The sequence below is a fragment of the Eucyclogobius newberryi genome, unplaced genomic scaffold (genome assembly GCF_026437365.1).
Source record: "Eucyclogobius newberryi isolate DKJ021-1_F unplaced genomic scaffold, fEucNew1.0.hap1 SCAF_17, whole genome shotgun sequence".
In the NCBI taxonomy this organism is placed as follows: Eukaryota; Metazoa; Chordata; class Actinopteri; order Gobiiformes; family Gobiidae; genus Eucyclogobius; species Eucyclogobius newberryi.
Genome location: NW_027315801.1, coordinates 471,342 through 495,059, shown reverse-complemented (window position 1 = coordinate 495,059; position 23,718 = coordinate 471,342). Strand labels below are relative to the sequence as shown.

General features: G+C 41.1%; 1 protein-coding gene across 1 annotated transcript; it reads right to left on the bottom strand.

The window, feature by feature from the left end:
- Positions 1–2,569: 2,569 nt before the first annotated feature.
- LOC140362595 (keratin, type I cytoskeletal 13-like) lies at positions 2,570–4,860 on the bottom strand. Its single transcript, XM_072448676.1, has 8 exons — positions 4,499–4,860; positions 4,257–4,385; positions 3,975–4,057; positions 3,717–3,873; positions 3,451–3,612; positions 3,181–3,306; positions 2,872–3,092; positions 2,570–2,727 (listed from the first exon to the last, which is right to left on the bottom strand). Exons 1-8 carry the CDS (start codon positions 4,718–4,720, stop codon positions 2,646–2,648), a joined length of 1,182 nt encoding a protein of 393 aa, XP_072304777.1. The 5' UTR covers positions 4,721–4,860; the 3' UTR covers positions 2,570–2,645.
- Between the last annotated feature and the right edge of the window lie 18,858 nt (positions 4,861–23,718).

Here is a 23,718-nt window from a genome sequence, read left to right as displayed (position 1 = left end):
GCGGCTGGATTCATGGTGTGGCCTCCAGTCTGCAGGGGGTGTAAAGATACACTGAGATTTATTTATTTTTTACTCTTCCAGTTGTGACTGATCATATATTCCTCCTTTATTGTACATTCAAAACTGGAACACCCTTCTAACTAGTTGGAAAATCTGAAACATTTCAGAACCTGAGAAAATCTAACATTGTTGCAGCCTAGATTAATCTGACCACGCCCTACGTTAAGTTAAAATACTTAGTCGGAATATTCACCTCATTTGTAAATAAGTCAGTTATCAAGAAGTCCAGCTCCGTCCTGGGCTGTCCTCTGGACTCGGTGCAGGAGGTGGGGGACAGAAGGGTCCCGGCTAAACTCACATATATGCTGGACCATGGGTGTCGCCCCCTGCAGGACACTCTGTCCGCTGCAGGACACTGTCCACTCTGGAGAGCAGCTTCAGTGACAGACTGATCCACCCTCGCTGTGTGAAGGAGACGTTTCACAAACACTTTTAGCCCTGAACACATGTCATTCAGCTTCAGACTCATGTGCAATACTGTGACATAATGTCAATCATCTTGGTGCAATGTTTTAAGAGTATATTGTATATTGTATTTTAAGAGTATATTTTAAGATATTAATAAGTGTGTTATTATTATTAAGATTAAAAGACTTATTTCTAAGTTATCTCTTTTTATTATTATACTTCTGTGCCTAATATGTGTTGCAACAGTGGAATTTTCCCCATTGTGTAAATTGAGTAAATAACACACGTCCCCTGAAAGGCAGAAAGTGACTGCAGCAGCCGAGAGGGTCTGTTTTGGATGATGACGTTTCTGTTCATTTTGTTTTATATAAAAGAGCATTTCACCAACACTTTATCTCTGGACTGTGCCAAAATGAGGCAGAACATCTTTAAAAGTGAGCAGATAAACGGGCCACTTATGACTCTAATATCACCGGAGCTACGGAAATTATGGTTGTAGCCAAACCAACAACAGGCTAGTTCTATGTGAAGCGGAAGAGGGGGCATAAGTATAGGGACGTGGGCAGGGATAGGGGGTAGGTGAAAACAAGCTCAAGCTTCAGTTGCAGGGAAATACAGGCTAAACCAAACTAAGCAGGAATCAAAATACCACTTGAAGTAAACTAATGATGAGTTGATTTTGCATAATGTGGGCCCTTCTCTGAATGAATTCTTTTGTGATTTCAAACTCTGTAAATCTCCATTGTAATAGCTCGCGTATCGGCCAAATCATTACTCGATGTGCACTTATCTAAAGCTCTGGGCTGTTTTTCTCTTTTTGTAAATTGTGTATTACACAGACAGCTCTGAACCAGACATAACCCCATCTCAGAAACTATTATAATTTGCTTTATTACGACTTGTGAACATTATGGAAACCCTTCGAGGTATATTTGCAGGGACACTTTTTGTCCCTCGCATTTCATTTCGACTCTTATTGTAATGAACTAATATTTGTTGCACATAATTAGCAGCAGATGATGATTTGATTTCTTAGAACGGGGTCAATCATTTCCCCAGGTGACTGTTACATGTCGAGGAAAGAGTTGGTTTGTGCAGAATGTTTAGAATTACATTACAAGCTGGAATACAGGTAAACTACTGGAGCACTGAATGTAAATGCACTTCTCCTCTTCATTATCTGCTGTGTATATTTTTGCCAAGGCTATTTTATACCCCCCGAGTTTATGTTAGATTATACTCCCATGACAAGTTTGGTCTGCTAATTTAAATAAAATAGCCCCTTTTCATGATAGGCCCAGCTAGTTCTGGTTTCTGTAAAAGTGCAGATCGTCACTTCTCATTTCAGTCTTGTTCAAATGAATCACAATAAAAAGATTGAGCGATGAATAATTACTGGCAGAATGTTAAGACTTTTATATACAATGTAAAAATGTTATCAGAGGAAACCGACTTGTTTATAAGACAAAGTGCTTTTGTCTCAAAGGTAAAGGCTAACATACATTAACTTAAATATAAAATAGACAATGATAAAAGTAGAACGCAACGTTGAGTTCAGTTTGTGGTGTTATTTTAACTTTATTTGTTACACTTTATTTTGATAAGCATTACATTAGAGACAGAAACACCGTCTTTTATTAAACACAGGTTTTGAATTATTTACATGGTGCGTAAAGGTCTTAAAATGTGCCTGTGATTATCGATCTGTAACTCGCTCTAGGAAAGAATGAAGCAGGAAGTGGAGGGCCTAACGCTCTAATCAAGGCTCATAGTGATAAAACAATGCAGTCATAACTGAACCATAATGTGTGCGCGAGAGAGAGAACCATGTGATGTAATGCACTTTGAGTGTCTTGAAGGTTGAAAAATGGTATATAAATATGACCATTTAGTACTTTTCAAACGTTTGAATTGGTCACACTCTGGTGTGGATTCGCCTTTAAATTGCAACACCTGTTGTGCCGGGGAAAGAACTACTTCAGTCAACACACATTTTTTAAAGCTGATGAACAGACAATTCAAAAAAGTTACAAAACTCCAAAGCTTAACTTCATAATTTTTATTCATGATGGGTTTGCACACCAGTTCAAAGATCAAAGATGAAACTCTTTCATGACGTTTAATTGGACACAGCCCTTTTGTTTCATGAGCTCTGATTGGCTGAGGTGGTGCTTAACCTAACTGGAAATGACGTTTCCATATTCATCCACTTCTTGGACAATGGTGATCACTTTGGTTGTTGTGGTGGTGACAGATTTCCTGAAGTTAGAAGTTAAAAATCATATTAGAATTAAAATCAACAGTTATTCTTTTTTCTTTTCTCAGTATTGTTAACTACATCTTCATACAAAACATCTCCCTATCATCCTTAAATTACATTGTTTTGGAGAAAGCAGAACTCACTTCTCGATCTCTCCATCCAGCAGGCGCCGGTACTCTGCAATCTCCAACTCCAGTCTGGTCTTAATGTCCAGCAATATGTTGTACTTCTCCTTCTGATTGGCTAGGTCAGTTCTGAGCGCGCTCAGTTGTGTCTCCATTGATGTCACTTGCTGCTGGAAGCCAGCCAGCATCATGGCGTAGGATCTGTTCACATCGGCCAGGTTTTCCTCCAGATTCTCTTTCTACATACAAAGGTTTAGAATGAAGTTAACAACATATTGATAATGCTAACAACTTCTGAGTGGGCGTAGGTCTGGGCCACATCCATACCTTGCTGAGCTGAGCCTGCTGTTTGATCTGCAGGGATTGCAGGGTGTTGCGCAGTTGGGTAATCTCAGTGCGGGTGGTATTCAGGGACTCCGTGCTCATAACTACATCTTTGTTCAGCTCGGCACTCTGTAGAAGAGAAACATCTTTAAGTCCATTTATCCCTTCATTTACTGGTATTGTCAACATATGATTGCTTAAGGATTTCTCCAAACAACCCCTATTTTACTTCCTATTTTGATGTTAAATGTAAAGTGTGGTTGATGCAATTACCTTGGTCTGGAACCAGGCCTCCAGGTCTCTGCGATTCTTGTCGGCGACGCTCTCGTAATGTTCTCTGATTCCAGCCATGACAATGCTGAGGTCCTGCTGAGGAACAGCGTCCACCTCCACATTCACTGATCCTCCCATGTTAGTGCGCAGACCCATCAGGTCCTGCATGAGAAGAGCAATATTTCACCAAATCCAGCCAAACAAATGTTCTTCTTATTGGGAAGAACTAAAAAGAGTGAAAATGCTAAAACATGATTTGGTCTCACCTCCTCGTGCTGCCTCTTCATGTGGATGAGGTCTTCCTTCAAACCCTCCACCTGCATCTCCAGATCGGAGCGAGCAATGGTCAGTTCATCCAGGACCTTCTTCAGCCCTGCAATATCCGCCTCCACCGACTGACGCATGGACATCTCATTCTCATATCTTCAGCAGCCAGAACATGAATATATATTTTTTTTAAAACTTTATTCTATTTTTTTTTAGTATTGTAAATGTTTGTGAACTGTTGATGGAACAAAACTCACTTGACTCTGAAATCATCAGCTGCCAGTTTGGCGTTGTCCACATTCAAGAATAAATGAGCGTTCACACGAGTCGCATCATGAATCTGAAAATACATAATACAAAATGTGTATTTCTGCTGCTATGCATTAGCATATATTGTCCAGAAAACAGTCATCCAGACTTATCACATGGTTATAAATGGGATTGGGATTACAAACTAAAAGTCTACCCCCTCATCCCCAGTAGGGCTGTGATGTGACCCCAGGGTCAGCATAATGCACTGTACATTTGTTAGGATGTACCTTGTCCTGCAGGCCCGCAATTATAACTCTGTGGGCCGAGCTGTCATGGAGGAGAACGCTGGTCTTGCTTTCTAAGAAATTCCTGATCTTCATCTCCAATTCAGCATTGGCCTTTTCCAGACTGCGCACCTGCGTTAATATTGCACCATATTAAATACAATAATAAGTACATTTTAGTGTCACAAATTTGAGTTGTACTAATAACTAGATAAAATGAGAAAATCTCAAGAATGAAACGGAACCTTGTTGAGGTATGTGGCCAGGCGGTCATTCAGGTTCTGCATAGTGCCCTTCTCATTGGTGGTCACATCCAGAGCGTTGGACATTTCGAAGCCGGCGCCCAAAGCTCCAGCACCGGCTTTGGAGATGCGCACACCTGCCCCTCCTGCTCCTCCATACATACTACCAGAGGAGAGCCCCCCATTGTGGCGGCTGGAGCCCATGGCAGAGCGGTTGGTGAACATGATGACGTTTCTGGAGGCTTGAGGAGGTCAGAGAAGATCAGAGCTCGTTGTCGAGGAGGACTGTGCCAAAACCAGCCACACGTGGGCCTTATATCCCCCTCTACCTCGTCCTGCAGGCTGGAGACCACACCCACACGTCCTGTTTGGCTACTTTGTCAGCATCAGTCACGCCACAGATAAACCAGAGGCACCAGTCTAGACCTCACAGAGTCCTTAGACTGGTTTCTAAGAACAAGAGTCAACAAGAGTGTTTTATGTAATGGCTCTTGAGAGGAGTAAAAGAAAAACAAATGGACACATATCTTTTTATTGACTTGAAAACTAGATTTCAGCAAGGTCTTGTCCTGCAGCAAAGGACAGATACAGACACAATAAATAGCAAACAACCACAAACACTACAATACTCACAAACTCTTTTGTTGGCTGAAGGATACAAGAATAGCCATTGATTGTGTTTTGGTCCCTGATGCTATGTTATTGGCTCGAACACCTTCATGGATGGATGAAATGTTTCTATACATGCATTTACATATTTCTGTCGCCTATAGTCAATCCATAAATGTAACAAAGGATTTGCCTGAATTGCAGTGAATTTTTATAAAAAGGCATTCAATGTATGTGAATTCTCAGTTCCTTGACATCTAGAAATTGCTAGGTATGTTAAACTCGCCCTTTTGGTGTCAGCCCATGGGCTCACTTCAAAGAAGAGAGGAGTGAACAGCCACCAAACCTGAGTGACAAGTCCCAAAAGGAGACTATTGGCCAAGAACAAGTCTTGCTCTCGTCCTGGACCCGTTCCAGTCTATGCTCTTGTCTCTGGTCTTGGTCCAGATCCTTTTACTTGATAAAACTGACTTTCTTTAAACTTTTCACCCTGTTCATATATTTCCTCATCAAAGCATATCTGGAGTTACAAAGCAGGTGGAATTGTTTTGGTGCTGTAACTGATTGTTAGTTTTAAAAATGTGAATGCATTCCAAAGTTTATAGGCACTTTACTTTCAAAGGCCAGAGCAGAGTTTACCTGCCCAGGATCCAGAATACACACTTCATCTAATTTCACAGTTCCACAGTTCCGTTTGAGTTTGACTGGAGGCGTGAAAAACAATTGGATTTATTTCCGTGATGCATGTGGAAAAAAAAGGAGCTCATTGGTCAACAATCATTTAGAAAGAAATCAAACTTACCCCAGAGTAACAGAATTTTGTGCTTAGCTTATTATTTCCGCAGAAATGTGCAATATTTTTACTTCCTATGATATTTTAGCAAACTTTTGGTAAACAGTCATGTTTGTTTTGATATGGACAGACTCACCCTCATCTGCATTTGTGGAGTTGAAACTAATATCCATCTGTATCAAAATATCATCCATCTGTATCATCATCACGGTAAAGTTAACAAACATTAGCATGCTAACAGTGCACTTCTTGCTTCGTGGAAAATAAAACAGTCGATAATCAGATGTAGAAAGGTAAACATTGGCCTTTATTGCATGATTATTCCCGAATCTACATACAAAATGTTATGTTATGTTATAATGTTATTCATATGTTTGTGTGTTTTTCTAAATAAAATATGCTTTTACTTTATGACTATATCACTTTAGGGAAGTAAAAAAAGTTCCCAGTCTTGATTCGCAGATTGAGAATGACTCTTGGATGAGAGTCGGAAGTCCAGACTGTACAACTGAATCTTTTTCTTCAAGGGCGCACTCCTGGACGAATGAGGGATTACACCGATATGTATCACTTTACTTGTTTTTTATTTTATTTATTGCTCCCGCAACGCTGCCAAAGGCAGCGTTGCAACTGTCTGACCAGTACCCGTCGCCCCTGGCAAGTACAGTGAACTAGCCCATGCCGAAGGCATGGATCATGCATACTTACTCCTGCTATGACAGAAATAGTCAACAATGAGTGAATGGGCGTAGCCCATTCACTCATTGTTGACAACAGCAGCGCGAAGCGCTGCATTCCACCAAAAACCCTCCTGGCATCGTCCCGTACGCGAGACTCCATGCCGCAGGCATGGGCCATGCTTGTATCTGCTCAAATCAATGGAAGTCTATGGGGAGTGAGCGGGGCATCCCGACGGAATAGGGAGTGACGAGCGCGTAAGCGCTCGTAATGATGATTCCACCCCATGGCGGCATCGGGAAGGCTTAGAGCTTTCAAACGATGTATCATTTGTTGTTATAGTGGAAACGGCTATATTGTTTTTGCTAAAAATATTATTAGGCCCGAGCGCCACAAGCTGGCGAGAGGCCTATTAATCTCGTAAGGCCGTACGAAATCGAGCGCGAAGCGCTCGCCCACTTCCAAACACTCACTAACGCACTCCTTCACTCATGCACGCCCCGTGCATACTAATTAGTAGTAGGAAAATGGAACATTACCGTTGTAAACGGGCGAAGCCCGTGCAAAAGTGCGCACTAAACGAGCACTTTACATTGAGATGACGACCGCGAAGCGGTCGTCATCGGTCGTCATCCCCATATAAAGCACTCATTTGCGCTAAGTAGCTCACGAATACGTTCCCCATCTCTTGCATGTTACGTGCATATAAGCATGTAATGCAAAAATTGAACATTATTACTGTATAGAGGGCCAAAAACACAAAGTGGGCGGATCCCACTCAAAATTAACGAAAGTACCCGTCAGTGACCAGGGACCAACACCATGAGGTAGGCGCTCGCGCTTTCCGAAAATGTATAGTTTATGATATTTGAAAAATGGGAAACATTGTTTTCGCATCGGAATATTATTCTTTCTTCTTCTCGGGACCAACCCCCCTATTTTTCACCCAGTGAACATTGACGAAAAGTCACAAAAATGTTCACACCTCTAAAAATCGTGCCTCTCTACATTCTGGCTATTTCCCTTTTCTAAAACAAAAAAAATTGGCGCGTCAGCGCCCCCAAATGTACCAAAAATGCATTGAGAGATGGGAAATGACCCAAAAAAAATCTGATCGTAGAATCATGAAATTTGGCGCCGAGGTAGATGGTGACAAGAGAAGTAAAAAATATTATTACGGCAACGCCGTCCGCCCAACCAAATGTCGGCCATATTGCTTCAAAAATGGCTAAACATGACTTCGGAGTTTTTCCAAACGTCGTACTTTTACGAACTCCTCCCAGGGCGTTGGCCCTAAAAAGCTGAAATTTGGTGAAAATGCTACTGAGGAGTGGGACATCAAAAGTTATCCAAATTACATTGATACCTCTCACGGTCTCTGTGCGGCGAAGCCGCAAACTGTAGCTAGAATTTCAGAAATCTCCCATATTTAAAATTTCTGCCGTTTGCGCAGATAAAGTCTGAATTGCGTCAAATTAGAATCAGTTGTTAAACTCTTTGCCCTAAACCTACTTGAAGTGAAATAAATTCATTTGGCGCCACAGCGCCCCCTACAGATTTTATATGGAGGTTAAATGTTTAGTTTTGCGAAATTATATGAAATTTGACACACAACTAAATTTTGGCATCCCCATCAAAAAAGTCAATGAGACCCATGTCATAATTGTTATGGCGTTGCCGTAACGATGACCGAAACCTTTCATGTTATTCCAATGGGGAAATTGCCAGAACATGTTTACACTTTAGACTTTCACAAACTCCTCCCAGGGCGTTAGACATATTAACCTGAAATTTGGTGAGACTCATCTTCAGGACCATCAAAAGTTATCCACATTTTCATTCAAAGAGTCACGGTGTCTGTGCGGCAAAGCCGCACATTTTGCCAAGAATTCAAAATAAAATAGCTTTTTGATGGTAAAACAAAGGGGAGAAGATGTGACAGCGTCACAGATTCAGCAGTAGGCGTAATAAAAGGACAATTGGGGCGCGTTAGCGCCCCCTCCTCTTGCGGCGTGGCGGCGTGGCGAGGGCCGATCATTGCCGCTTGCGGCTATATTTTTCATTATTTTTCTTGTTCTTCTGCTTTTTGAGCTCTAATTTGACCCCCTGAACATGCTCAAAAACTCACCAAACTTAACCCAAAATTCAAAATCGGCGAAAAATTTAGTTTTTTCTGGGCCATTTTTTTTTTCGTTAAAAAATGGCGCGACAGCGCCACCGACAAAAGTCAAAATACATTGCGCCTATGGGAGACGCCCCGAGGTCAACTTTGTCGTAAAGCTACGAAATTCGGAACACGCATTCCTCTTGTGAGGACAAAAAACAAATATTATAGTGGCCACGCCCCCAGACTTACCCTATGGCCGCCATCTTCCTTTGAAAATGAAAACACGCTGTGTTAGCCATTTTGTTCACGTCAAACTTTGACGAACTCCTCCTAGGGGGCGTTTTGCCCACCGACTTCAAAATTGGCGTACGTCCTCTGGACAAGTGGGGCATCTAAAGTTATCCAATTTTTTGAGATACCTTTTACGGTCAGTGTGCGGCGCAGCCACAAAGTTGGACAACTTATTTTGGAATATTGCAGATCTAAAAATTGTTCCCATTTGATCAAAACAAGTCCGATTAGGACCAAATTTGAATCAGTTGTTCAACTTTCTAGTTTGGACCAGTTTATGATGACAAAATTGAAATGGGCGCGATAGCGCCCCCTACAGAGTGACCTTTAAATTAACATTGAAGGTCAAAAATTAGTTTTACCAAAATTTTCTAAACTTTACCCAAAATTCTATTTTGGCGTCCCGATCAAAAAAGCCAATCAGACAAATGCCTTAATTTTTACGGCGTAGTCGTAGCGATGACAGAAACATCCCATGTTATCCCTATGGGAAAACCGCTAAATCTCTCGAATATCCACATTTTTCTGTTTCACACTTTAACGAAGTCCTCCTAGTGCGTTTTGCCCACCAACCTCAAAATCGGTGTACGTCCTCTAGACAAGTGGGGCATCTAAAGTTATCCAAATTTTAAGGATAGCTTTTACGGTCTCTGTGCGACGGAGCCGCAAAGGTTTCCCAGAATTCTAACTATTTGGCCTTCAGAGTGGCCTATAAACAATAGAGTTTTTCCAAATGACATGATATTTTGAACAAAATTCTAATTTGCCATCCTGATCATAAAAGTATGAGAGCCAAAGTCATATTTTGTACGGCGTAACCGTAGCGATGACAGAAACATCCCATGTTATCCTTATGGGAAAATCGCAAAATCGCTCAAATCACCACATTTTTACGCTTCACACTTTAGCAAACTCCTCCTAGTGCGTTTGGCCCACCGATCTCAAAATCGGTGTACGTCCTCTAGACAAGTGGGGCATCTAAAGTGATTCAAATTTTATGGATAACATTTACGGTTTCTGTGCAGCTGAGCCGCAAACTTTTCGCAGAATTTGGACTATTTGGCCTTCGGAGTGGCCTATAAACAAGAGTTTTTCCAAATGACATGACATTTTGCACACAATTCACATTTGCCATCCCCAAATTAAAAGTATGGGAGCCAAAGTCATATTTGGTAAAGCATAGCCGTAGCGATGACAGAAACATCCCATGTTATCCCTATGGGGAAACCGCAAAATCTCTAAAATGACCACATTTTTACACTTCACACTATAACAAACTCCTCCTAGGGCGATTACCCGATCAAGTTCATATTTGGGGAGAATCATCTACACAAGCGGGGCATCAAAAGTTATCCATATTTTGATTTTAAGTACTAGGGTCTCTGTGCGGTAGAGCCGCAAATATATGTCACAAATGGGAAAAACGCCAAATCTTTGAAATGTTCACATTTATGCTTCACACTTTAATGAACTCCTCTGTGGGCAATAGCTCGATCAAGCTCATATTTTGGGAAAATAATCTACACAAGCGGAGCATCAAAAGTTATCCATATTTTTATTCCAAGTGTCACGGTCTCTGTGCACTGGAGCCGCACATTCGACCGACATTTGTGTTCATTTGCACTGGTTAAGCACAGCATTGTACATGTCCAATGTGTCACTGTCTTAGTTCTTAGACAATTGCGTTAGCGCCATCTCTGTAAAATGCAGAGAGCAGAGTCGGAAGGCCGGCGGCCTGCGAGGGCCGTTGGATGCCGCTTGCGGCTTTAATTATTGTTTGTTTCTTCACCACAGGATTACATAGTGGAGCAAATTAAACACTTTGAATGGTTCTCGAGGCATGATTTGGCCATCTCTTTCTGGCTGGATGTACTTTCACGCAAAAGGATCCAAGGTCTGTGTGGAGTTTGCATGGAGACACCACAGCTCCTGAGGAGATGCTCCAGCGGCATGGGAGGATGGGGAGGATTGGTTAAATGCAGAGGAAAAATGTCCCTACAGGGAAAATAAAGTGTACTCTAACCTTTGTATTTCAAATATAATTTTTTATTTGTACATACTTATTTGGTGAAACAAGCTTGACTTTCATGCTTCTTTGAACTCTTGTAACAAGATACACCAAGAATAAAATTACATTATGTCAAATAGACTTTAAGTTTTGAACCATGTTCTATCATTGTTCCCACATCAAAAACATACCAGGAGTAGAATTTTGCTTCATTCACACTAGTTTGATGAATTCTGTGGAAAGATTATTCTCCCCTCCGAGCGTCAAAAACACTCCATTCTAAATGTCCCCAATGTGCGACATTTTCTCAATTCGAGACTTGGCTCAGATTATCTTTTGTGCCCTTTTAATTCCTAAATTCATCGACACACTCGTTCTGAGCATTCCTGCCGTCAAATCACAATCCGTACAACTGCTCGGCAACATTAGCCTGTGGCTTGTCTCCAAAATGTTTTTCCCTCAAATATGTCTGCTGCCAGTATATGGAGCATGGGCAGAGCCAGGTCATGGCTTTGGGGCTTGAGCCCCGGATCTTTGTCCCAAAGCTCCGGATTTTTTATTCTTTTAAAAATGCTTCATGATTTCACTAAGTGGTGAGCGGAACAGGTAGAGCCTTGGGCTGAGGCACAGGGGACCAGGGTTAGAATCTGACAGTGAACTCACTCTAATTCTGTTGTTCTTTTCATATTTAAATGTTTTGTGAGTGAAGTGTCATTTGTGCAGAGCGGAGGGTCACTGTCCTCCATCTCTGATTGGATGCTTGTTCTCTTTACCCGTTTCATTGGTTATTTTTGTTGAACTGATGTATGATTGGCTGCATGTAGAAAGTGGGCGGGAGCGAAGAAAGTGTGCGGTGTTGTGATCTGACCATGGAGCTGACAAAAAGGCCTTTTTTGAGGTTTTGCAAAAAGTGAAGGGCATAAATAAGAGCAGATCAACTGGAAAAAATGAGACCTTCAGAACTTGTGCTGAAAAACAAAGTTTATCTAACGTAGAACAGACAACAACAGCACATGATCGTTCCAAACCATGAATTCTTTGTGGTTGTAGCATTGGCTCAGAGGAGAGGTTTTATCCATCTACAAAGCTAAAGCAGAGAAACTACCGGACAAACAGCTGACTGAGGCAGGTGTCTGCTAAAGGTAAGACTGACTTTTACTTTCTACAAAAATCAAACTCAATCTGCATAGGTCTGACTAGCTCAGTCAACAGAGCATGACACTATGGACTTCAGGGTCATGAGATCAAGCCCTGTCGGGGGTATTGTTGTTCATATTTGTTTTGTCACTGATTGTTTTGAATCAGAACACCAAGATGTACAATTTCTTGAAAAAGTAAATGTAACTAAATGCCACCACCTCTGCTGTTCTGTTCAATGTTTTGTGGAGGGAGGAGTTCTCTCAGAAGGCAAAAAGGCCATGGTCTGTCTTTGGTCAGTTACTATATGTATCTATATGAAAATAACTTTCAAGCTATTTCAAAAATTCCCTCAGGCCAAAAGAAAGTGAATGAACTAATAGTATGCTGCCTCAAGAATGACGGATCTTCAACAAATCACTCAAGACAGAAATGTCTACTTGTGCTTCTTATTCCACTGACACGGAGTGCACTACAAAATAGAAAATTAATAATCATTGGCAGTCTAAAAACAGTTACTATTGTCTTCTCTATTTGCTAATCCCTGACAGCAGAGATTCAAATGAAGCCAAATTCTTAAGAAAATGCTGGATATGAGTAGTTCCTTCGAAGATATTTGGTAAATGCAGAAATTATTTAAAATGTTCAAATGGCAGTTTGAGACATTTTAAACATTAAAATGGGGAATAGACTGGGAGTCAAGTTGAATATTTGTCCTATAATGTCAAATTGAAATCCTAAAATCAATTCCAAATTATCCATCCATCCATAACAAGATATGGCATCAGGTTCTCTCACTCTTTCATCGGTCCAATCGGGTCAAGCCAACAAGTCAAAGCATCTACAAGGAAAAAGGAATTTCTTTGCGCAATTTGAGGAAGTCTAATCAACATTTAGGAATTGTAACCCTAGAATTAGCTTTACCCATATGTAAGCTTATCTTTTGAGATGGCTCCAAAACGCCTTCATGTCTTGTGCTTGTGTCATTGGCAGCCGGCGGACACACTCTGCAAATTCATATTTTTCATCTCCCTTAAAACGCTTGTACAGATAAGCAGTTTGCACTTATCTATGCAAACGCAGTAGGATGCAAAGTGAAAATAAGACATCGAGACTGACACTGGTAAGACATATAACCCAAATGTCGGACCCCATGCTGAGCTGAATGTCAAAATAACACACCACCACAAACTGCTGTTATATTCCATGGCTTGGTAAAATGTTAGTGTCTGTAATAGCTTTTTCTGTAAAGATTTGAGCTGAATGCTAAAATGGTATTGTGTACGTGTTAAGCCTTTTGAGACCTCTGCTTTCCATCTGGTCACCGTCTGCTCCTCGTCGGATGTTTTTCTTGGACTCGCCTGTCAAGTGGAAATTACAAAAACAATGTTAAATCTTTTCTTAAATATCATAACAGGTGAAATATATTAGTGCACATGTGTAGATTTTTTTACAGATTTCTTTTTTGCCTGTTGCACCACTTTTCCAAAAGGTATGGTTTTGTTTTTACAGTAGGTGCTAAATTAACCCATAGTTTTAGACTGCATGCACTTAAAAAAAAGAAAATTAATCTAAATTTTATAGTCGGTGTAATCCCTCATTCGTCCAGGCGTGTTCCATAGTAGAAAAAGCTTCAGTTGTAGTCATCTGGACTCAGTTTGAAAAAATAGACGTTTCGACTCTCATCCAAGAGTCATTGTCAATAACAGAATTTAGGTCGAGAACTCCGATATTAATACTGTTCTGTGGTAAGACCCGCCCATTGGGAAGAGCCTTCCTGAAGTAGAAAGAGTTGTTTGTTTCAACAGAAACTCCCCCTTGTATCTACCGAGCCTATTCAGAATCTTAATGGGCTATTAGAAACCTCTTTGTCTTTGTGAGACCCTGGCTCAACCACCCTGAGTACCTGATTAGCATCTGAATGTCCTCTACCTTTCCAGGGGTTCAGTAACCCATTATAAATAACAGGAAGATTAAACCTTAGCCCTCCATTTCTGTTTAAAGAAGGTCTTTCTTTTTTAACAAAAATAGCTTCCTTGACTCCTCTTTCAAACCATCTTTTCTCCTGCTTAAAACCTTCACATCACCGTCTTCAAACGAGTGATTAGAGGCTTCAAGATGGAGATGCACGGCACTCTGTGGTCCTGAACTTGCATTTCTTCTGTGCTGATAAAGCCTCTTGTGTAGAGGCTGTTTCGTCTCACCTATGTAACGTTCTTTACAACTTTCTTCACTGCATTGGATCGAATAAACTACATTGCTCTGTTTTGTCACCTCTAAACACATCCCTACAGAGGACTACATCACAGCCACTGAAACTGCAATTAGAAACAACAAAATGACTGAATCGGAGGCTGCAGACCTGAGGTTACGTGTCACAGCGACCCTGAAGAGTGCCAAACCACCGCCTTCAAATATCACAGCTGAAGAGAGAAGAGCACTTTCAGCACTGGAAAAAGATCATAGCATCAACATCCTCCAGCAGACAGGGGGCGCTGCACTGTGATTCTCAATTCTCAACGCAGCTGATTACGAAGCCAAAGTCCACACCCTCCTCGAGGACACGACCACATACGAGCGCTTGAAAAGAGATCCGACCAGTGGTTACAAGAAGAAAGTGATAGACTGTTTACAAAGGCTGGAAAAAGAGGAAGCGATAGACCGGCCTCTGTATTACAGACTAAATCCTGGTGAAGCCATGCCTTGCATTTATGGCCTTCCAAAAATACACAAAAAGGATGTTCCACTCAGACCCATAGTGTGCAGCACAGATTCCATCACCTACAATGTGGCCAAGCATTTAACAACTATATTGGCTCCGCTTGTGGGGAATTCGGAACATCATGTGGAAAACACGCACAACTTTGTGGATAAAGTGAAACATCTCCAACTGGACCCAGATGACCTCATGGTTTCATATGATGTTGTGTCCCTGTTCACCTGCATCCCGACCTCTGATGCAGTAGCAGCAGTGAGGATCAGACTGCAGGAAGACACCACCCTACAGGAAAGGACCAAACTGACACCTGAACACATATGAAAACTGTTGGACATCTGTCTGAACACCACTTACTTTCAATTTCGGGGACAATTTTACAGACAGATTCATGGCTGTGCCATGGGCTCGCCCGTCTCTCCCATAGTGGCCAACCTGTACATGGAGCACTTTGAGAAGAAGGCACTGGCCTCATTCCCAGGCATAGCCCCAAAACTGTGGCTCCGCTATGTCGATGATACTTTTGTAACAATCAAGAAACAAGAGCTGGAAACCTTCTCTGATCACATCAATGCTGTGGACCCACATATCAGGTTTACAAGAGAAGACGCTAAGGAGAATCGCTTGGCCTTTCTTGATTGTTCCACGATCAGAGGAGAGGACGGGAAACTCCAAATAGAAGTATATAGGAAACCTACACACACGGACCAGTATCTGCTCTTTGGTTCCAACCACCCACTACAGCACAAGCTGGGTGTGATCAGAACCTTACAACACAGAGCTCAAGGTGTGCCCACCAGCTCAGAGGGCAAGAAGAAAGAGGAAAAACATGTCCGAAATGCCCTCTCAGCCTGTGGTTACCCCGCTTGGGCCCTCAACAGAGTGAAGAGAACCAAGAAGCAGGACAAAAGGGAAACTGAACAGAGAAGGAAGGGTGTCTCTATCCCTTATGTGTCTGGCCTGTCGGAAAAACTGCAGAGAATTTTTAGACAACACGAAGTCCCTGTTTATTTTAAACCAGGAAACACTTTAAGACAAAAACTGGTTCACCCTAAGGACAAGTTGCCGACTCAAAAACAGAGCAATGTAGTTTATTCGATCCAATGCAGTGAAGAAAGTTGTAAAGAACGTTACATAGGTGAGACGAAACAGCCTCTACACAAGAGGCTTTATCAGCACAGAAGAAATACTAGTTCAGGACCTCAGAGCGCCGTGCATCTCCATCTTGAAGCCTCTAATCACTCGTTTGAAGACGGTGAGGTGAAGGTTTTAAGCAGGGAGAAAAGATGGTATGAAAGAGGAGTCAAGGAAGCTATTTTTGTTAAAAAAGAAAGACCTTCTTCAAACAGAAATGGAGGGTTAAGGTTTAATCTTCCTGTTATTTATAATGGGTTACTGAACCCCTGGAAAGGTAGAGGACATTCAGATGCTAATCAGGTACTCAGGGTGGTTGAGCCAGGGTCTCACAAAGACAAAGAGGTTTCTAATAGCCCATTAAGATTCTGAATAGGCTCGGTAGATACAAGGGGGAGTTTCTATTGAAACAAACAACTCTTTCTACTTCAGGAAGGCTCCTCCCAATGGGCGGGTCTTACCACAGAATAGTATTAATATCGGAGTTCTCGACCTAAATTCTGTTATTGACAATGACTCTTGGATGAGAGTCGAAACGTCTATTTTTTCAAACTGAGTCCAGATGACTACAACTGAAGCTTTTTCTACTAAATTTTATAGGCCTACTATTTTTACTAAGTAATGTTTATGTATACCTTAAATCAAAGTGAATTGCTTTTAGAACATAAAAAGCACCCAGTAAAAATCTTACATAATTTAATACATGAAAATATAGGTTTTTAACCTGTTACCATCCACCTATTTCGCCCTGTGCACAATGGTTGGACATACCCAAATGGCATTGCTTATTAAAAGAGGATCTTACAGCCCATATGCAAGTGTGATGCTTTTTTTTTTTTAATTGCTTTGAATTTTTAAAAAAGGCATTCAATTTGTTGGAATTGTCAGTTCCTTGGCATCTAAATTGGTATGTTAAACTTGCCCTTATCAGGGTTATCAGGATGTTCACTCCTCTTCTTTGAAGTGAGCCCATGGGTGTCAGCCCATGGGCTCACTTTAAAGAAGAGAGGAGTGAACAGCCTTCAAACCTGTACCAAAAGGAGACTATTGGCCAAGAACAAGTCTTGCTCTTGCCCTGGACCTGTTGGTCCAGTCTATGCTCTTGCCTCTGGTCTTGGTCCAGATCCTTTTACTTGATAAAACTGACTTTCTTTCAGCTTTTCACCCTTGGCACAAATATGTGTTTTATTACAATTGTAGCTCCTCTATGATCATAAAACATACATTTTGATGTCTTGTAGGCCACTAATACTTATTATAACTGCTAAAAACAATGTATATGAAAATTAACATGAATTTCCCATATAGAGGTGACAAAAAAACAAAAAAAAAAACAATATTTTTATTTCATTTTTGTATTGGTATAATAATACATATATCTAACAAAATGCACGTCCAAAAAGGCTAATAAAAGGAAGCGGCGCATTTTTTTTTTTGTGGAGGTTGTAAAAAACAAACCTGTGGACAGAAAAAACGGATGGTCTCATTCTGTAGCCAACAGTCTGAAGATAAGATCGATGCCAAACACCATCTTATAAGTCAAACAGGTAATTTGTTATGGACGGAGAAATGCGCCGGACGAGCGCATTCTCTGACTATCGTCAATGAAGAAAACTTTGTTTACTTGACAATATCTCGAAATCGGAAAACTTCAGGAAAAATACAAGTGGATATTTTGGTTCAATGGTTCCTTACGGACAGACTGAATACAAGGATGTACAGAATTAAAGCCGTTTCGTCCGTCATAAACAGCAAACAGGACATGCGTTTGTAAAAGTTGAAACTTTCTCACAAACTATTGGCAATTGCTTCTTGGTGCATATTATTCAATGTAAATCAATGACATATTCGTTTAGTTGAGAAAATAAGCTTTAAAATTATGTATAACTTGCTGGTATTGACCACGGAAATAAAAGTGATTATCTAAGAGAACTTTTCTAATTTGGAAACTGCGCGCCGGCCACAGGTGGATGGTAACAGGTTAAGCCTTTATGTATTACTTTTGTTTTAATTTTGAAATATGCATCATAATTTATTGGCTCTCAGATCGATTATATCAAATATAGAGGTCTAGTCTATTCCCACGGAGTTCCCTGTCCATATTTTAGTCGGTTGGATGCCTCAGGGCTGATCTCACCTGGTCAGGTGCACCTGTCCCTCCACCTGTCACTCATCAGTCGTGACCACGATGTCCAGCACTTTGAGACGGGCCTAAGCGCACAGACAAAACAACTTTTGCAACAAAGGCTACAGCCTGCTATGTTTTTGTAGCTTTTATGGCAGCTACAGATGCTAAGTCAGACGCTTATTCATTTCCATATGTTTGATTTGCATTACTGTGCGTTGAGCTCTCCTGTCAGTCTTTAAAACCTTTGTAAGTAACACTTCACTTATGCCAAAATGAAGATAATTCTAGCTAGATCCCGAGGTTCCGAGGCTCCAAAGACTGTAGAATGAGTTTTTTCTACAATCTACAGTAAAAGAGCTCGACTCATACGTGGCAGTTAAAAGGGCACATATTATGCAAAATTGACTTTGAGGTTTGAACCATGAACCATCCCCTCATCAAATATACCTGGAGTAGCATTTAGCTTCATTCGCACTAGTTTGAGCAATCCTGGTTAGAAAATCCTCATCCCTCTGTCAGTCAAAAACAGCCATCTCGACAGTTCCGAGATCAGTGACGTTTCTTCGATTACTGCCTTGGCTCTGAGAATGAACCAAGCGTTTTTGCACGCAATCACATTATTCTGCTTGGCATTTGTTAAACACAGACTGTTAATGTAACAGGCAATCTGGAAGTAACCCTGGCAGGTCCTGAACCGCACTCGAACTAGAGTTACCAGCTACGTCTTAATTCCGGGTCTACATACCCCGAAGGACCCAGCCGATGGCCGCAAAGGACCGTGCCGCAAAGGCCGAGCCGAAATGGGACATGCCCAACCCATCCCTGCCATTGGTCCAGGCAGAAGAGGTTCAAGAGCAAGAACAAAACGATAGCTTTATCAGGTTTCTAAGGGTTAGGGGATAACTAGAGCAGGCTCAGAAGCTGGAGCCTGTGGCATGGCGATTGCAGCAAGTATTATGATCCGTCACCATAGTGAAATTTGAAGAGGCCCTTGTAGCAGCTTGATTGCAGAGTAAGCTAAGCTGGACAGAATCACACCCCTCTGAGGGGAGGAGCAGAGGAGGAGTAGGGGAGGAGCAGAGGAGGAGAAGAGGAGGAGCAGAGGAAGAGTAGGGGAGGAGCAGAGGAGGAGAAGAGGAGGAGCAGAGGAAGAGTAGGGGAGGAGCAGAGGAGGAGAAGAGGAGGAGCATAGGAAGAGTAGGGGAGGAGAAGAGGAGGAGCAGGGAAAGAGTAGGGGAGGAGCAGAGGAGGAGCAGAGGAAGAGTAGGGGAGGAGCAGAGGAGGAGAAGAGGAGGAGCAGAGGAAGAGTAGGGGAGGAGCAGAGGAGGAGAAGAGGAGGAGCATAGGAAGAGTAGGGGAGGAGCGGAGGAGGAGAAAAGGAGGAGCAGAGGAGGGCTGCGCTGCTGGAGGAGCTGCTGTGACAATGGTTTTATGTGAGAAAGTGTGTGATACCAATGATGACAAAGGCTTATTTATATTAAATGCATTCTCGTGTTTTTAACGAGGGAACAATGTAAAGTATATTTTGCATAATATTATTTAAATATAAATAGAGTGTTAACATTGGTCCTTTATGATTGAAGATTGTTTTATTATGATTATCTCGTCCATGTGGCGACAGACACTAGTTTTGAAGTTTAGATGGCCTCAAGTTGCTTCACTCCACCTCATATTTTGGCAGAAACACACCGTGTTTAGAATTCCATGTCCTGCGCTGTCATCAAGTGCCTTGAAATGTCAAGACATGAGCTCCTCTGCGCAAACGTTTAGGCTAAGAACGGAGGCAAAATATGGCCCTAGATGTTGGCCTGTTGTAAAGAGCACACTTCTTTCACTAAATAAGAACAGCGAACAAAGTCAAACGCTTTACAGCCTTGTTTTATTCTATTTGTATACAGTGCATTATGTGTAAAGATTGTCTTACGTTTGTCGATGTTAATAAATCCTGTCAGATCATGATATGAATTAGATTTGGGAGTTTTATACTATTCTTTTAGACTGTAGGAAATGATTCAGTGCAAGACTCGAGAGATTGAGAATGACTCTTGGATAAGACGAAATGTTGTGTTTTTCAAAAAACAGTATCCAGATGACTTACAACTGAATCTCTTTCTACAATGGACTGAGGGACTACACCGACTTGATACTTTTAGACATAATTGAGGTGTATAGATGATAGTCCACATTCAGAATTTGAAATTGGTCCATGAGGAAGTCCCTCCCCACTTTAGGCACCGGTGATCTGATGGCTTCAAAATCGGAGGGATCTGAGTTTTTTTAAGGCCCCAGTAAAAAAGTTGTGGGTCTTTCTGCCTTGTTTGGTCGACCACGAGGCTCTAATGATGTGCATGCAATCCCACACAGTCACCTTAAGAAAATGTTAAGATCAAGTGGCACGCTATTGAATGTGGACTTGAGTAAACTTTTAAGGTCAAATGCATGTATTGTACCAGAAAAATTGTGGTATTATGAGTTTGAGTGATTTTTATTCTCATGCATTCAAGACATCATCGTTCAAATCAGCGGACTTGTTTCTTCAATTGAGTCTTTTCAGATCAATATTGCAATTTAAGAAATAAAATAACGATCCATGTGTGTAGCTTAGCAAACAAACGTATTATATGTCTTCTTTAAGGGAAAACAACAGCTTGGCTGTCTTTGCTGGTTAATACAACAAGAGATACTGTAAAGCAGAACTTTCAGGGTGATAAAATAATGTTGGATAGCAGCATAATAAGTTCACAATCTCATTAAAAGTTTCTCCTCTTGGGGGATACACAAAGGCTTGCTAGCATTTACAGCTTGCAAGAGTGCCAAGCGTACAAAGTTAGACTGCAGCATCCATCCTATTGCTTTCATCTAATTTAGCTGCAATCCCTAGACAGCATGATGGTCATAATGTTTGCACAACATTTTAATACGTGATATGCTTTAATAATTTACATACAGAAAATACATTGTTTATTATAACCACTGTTACATCTTCAAGCCTGTTAATGGGGTGATTTTTATGGGTCTCTTTTCAGCCTGGGGCCCTAGGAAATATCCTGGTTTGCCCACCCCATTGAGGAAATCCTTCTCTGGTAATGTTCTTTTTATGCACGTATTGCACTATCAACATATTAGTAAAACAGAAATACTACACATATGTCAAAGAAGAAACCCACTCTATTGGGGAGTTTTTACCCACCGTGTACATTTACATGGCCAATATAACAAACAAAATTACATTCTGTGCTGTTTCCTCCGGGACCACCTGAGCTTTGGCGCCCCTTACAGGCTACAGAGGGAATTACACACAGTTTAAGAAAAACATCTCAATGCGCGTTTCAAGCTGACATCTCAATTCCGGGTGATTGTCCTGGTTAGATACGAGAAATGCACTAAACGAGTCCGGCAATGCTTTATGGACTTAATAAAGCAGAGGAGACTCTCAGAGCCACGCCCGGATCGAGAAAATGTCAGTTTTTGAAGAAATTCAGAACAGAGTTTTTTTCTTACGCGCTGATGGGATCTCTCCATGTTTGTTCCCGCTCTGGGAGAGATATGCTTGACCCTAAGATAATGTGAATCCTCTGCAAGCGTGTGGGAAGTCTGAAACTATACAGTATGTCCTAGCACACAAAATGAACTTGTTTTCTTTTCATGAATTATCAAAGCTTGAAAAATGGATTGAAAGAGCCTGTGCTTGATTTTGAACCATACGTAATAAACATGTTTCAGAATGAATTCTTTGCTCTGCCTTTCTCGCTCTCTCAAGACAGAGAAACGAGTATCTGGGATAGCACAGGAAAACATCGTTGGATTAGGAAGGGCTAAGGTGCAATTTGCGATGACATTTTCTCTCATTCTGATCCCCCCATACAAAAAATTAAGACATAAATAAATGTACGTGATAGTTACAACCTGCAGGCTTTAAAATGCTGATACAACACCAAATTAACTTGAGACACCATTAGTTATTATATACCAAGGACACATAATATCACATTATACCTTCACCTTTATAGAGAGCTGGTGTATTACAAACTGGTTTCTCTCTTGGATCTGGCAAATCATAAAGGAACTAATTCTGCTTTCAGGTTGGATAATCATCTAAAGATCAATACACAAAATCAACACATCTTGCATTTTATATATAAGCATTTTGTCACTTGGGAAAACATGCATTGTAGAAGCAGCTATGTGTAAATGGTAAATAAAATGGTCACACATTCAAAATGCTGTGCCTGACTTAAAAACGTGAACAACAAAATGGCCTGATTTTAAACCTTTTTGCAGCAGTCCAGATATTGCATTTTGAGCATCCTAATTATTCATCACAATGACATTTTAAGTGCTTATCACAACTTTCCGGCACAGTAAAGCTAACAACAATGGTTAGCAGTGCACTTCCTGCTTTGCTAAGCTCTATACTTACTTACCGTAAGAACAATATAGCTGTGCTGGTACAAACCAGATTTGACTTTATTACATGACATGCATACTGCCCCTTTAACTTCTGGTTTATTTATTTACATCAAGGAATCTCTCAGCCATTCACACACAGATTCATGTACACAGGCATCATTCTTTATGTTGGGAGTGGGATAAGAACCGGCAACCTTCAGATCAGAGGACGAGCACTCTGAACTGTGCAACTGCATTTGCCTGGATTTTAACCACAATTGAGCCACAGGCAGTTCTTTACACACGGTTCTCCTCCAATAATGTCTCTGCTGGATAAACCAGTCCATCACGTTCTTGTGAAAGAACAAAATTGTTTCAAAAAATCTCTCCTAAAAATTCCAAAAATCCTTCCTAAAAAACCCAAACACGTGAGGAATAAATTCAAGTTTTCAGAAATGATATAACCAAGGGATTTAAGTCGAAGATCCTTCCTATTATAGCAAACAGCAATTTCTCCATCTGCTCAGGCCCATTTCTGGCCATACATTTTTAATATTCGCTGCTGATCCCTGAAGGAGCTGGTTATAAGTCTTAAGTCTTGGAGCTGCGTTGGACCATCTTTGTGCTTAGCTAGTCTAGAGCGGTCCCCAGTGCATGACTTACTGCAGTCAGTGGATTTACCTCACTAGACCAATCTCTGAGGAATTGCTGAACCCCTATTACCAATGCTAATACCACTTTAGCAAACAACACGCGCTTCACTCGCCCCGGCAGTCATTTATCATATTTAAGTCATAGGAAAGCAACAACAATAACATGGATTTAAGAGCAATGTTTATTTATTTCAAATCTCATGGACCTCCTGAAAAATACATATTGAAGAGCTTGATGATTGAACCGAGACGAGGGGGCATTGTTGCTTTCTCATACTTGGGAAAGTGCTCTAAAAGTGTCGGACTGCAGAGGGCGCTCTCTCGGAAGGAAGACCGCGCAAATCAGTCAGCAAAATGCATAGTAGAAATGTATGGGACATACAAACATTAGTCTGATAGAGGAAATAAAAGCATCTAGATTAAATGAAGACCAAATTCATCTTGTTTTGATTAATAGCTTAGAAAGGAAAGGGTTAAACATCATTGTTTCACTGATACAAGAGGAAACTAGTCTCATATAATATCTTTAATCCAACAGAGCAGACTTTTATCTTTTTGCTACTTATTCATTGTTTTATGT

What these genes read in the sequence shown, in the direction of transcription:
- LOC140362595 (XM_072448676.1), bottom strand. Translation starts at nt 4,720, where the DNA reads ATGTTCACCAACCGCTCTGCCATGGGCTCCAGCCGCCACAATGGGGGG. An exon ending in TTGCGGGCCTGCAGGACAAG is followed by an intron (nt 4,058 to 4,256) that starts GTACATCCTAAC and finishes ATGTATTTTCAG; the next exon opens with ATTCATGATGCGACTCGTGT. An exon ending in AGGCCTGGTTCCAGACCAAG is followed by an intron (nt 3,307 to 3,450) that starts GTAATTGCATCA and finishes TCTCTTCTACAG; the next exon opens with AGTGCCGAGCTGAACAAAGA.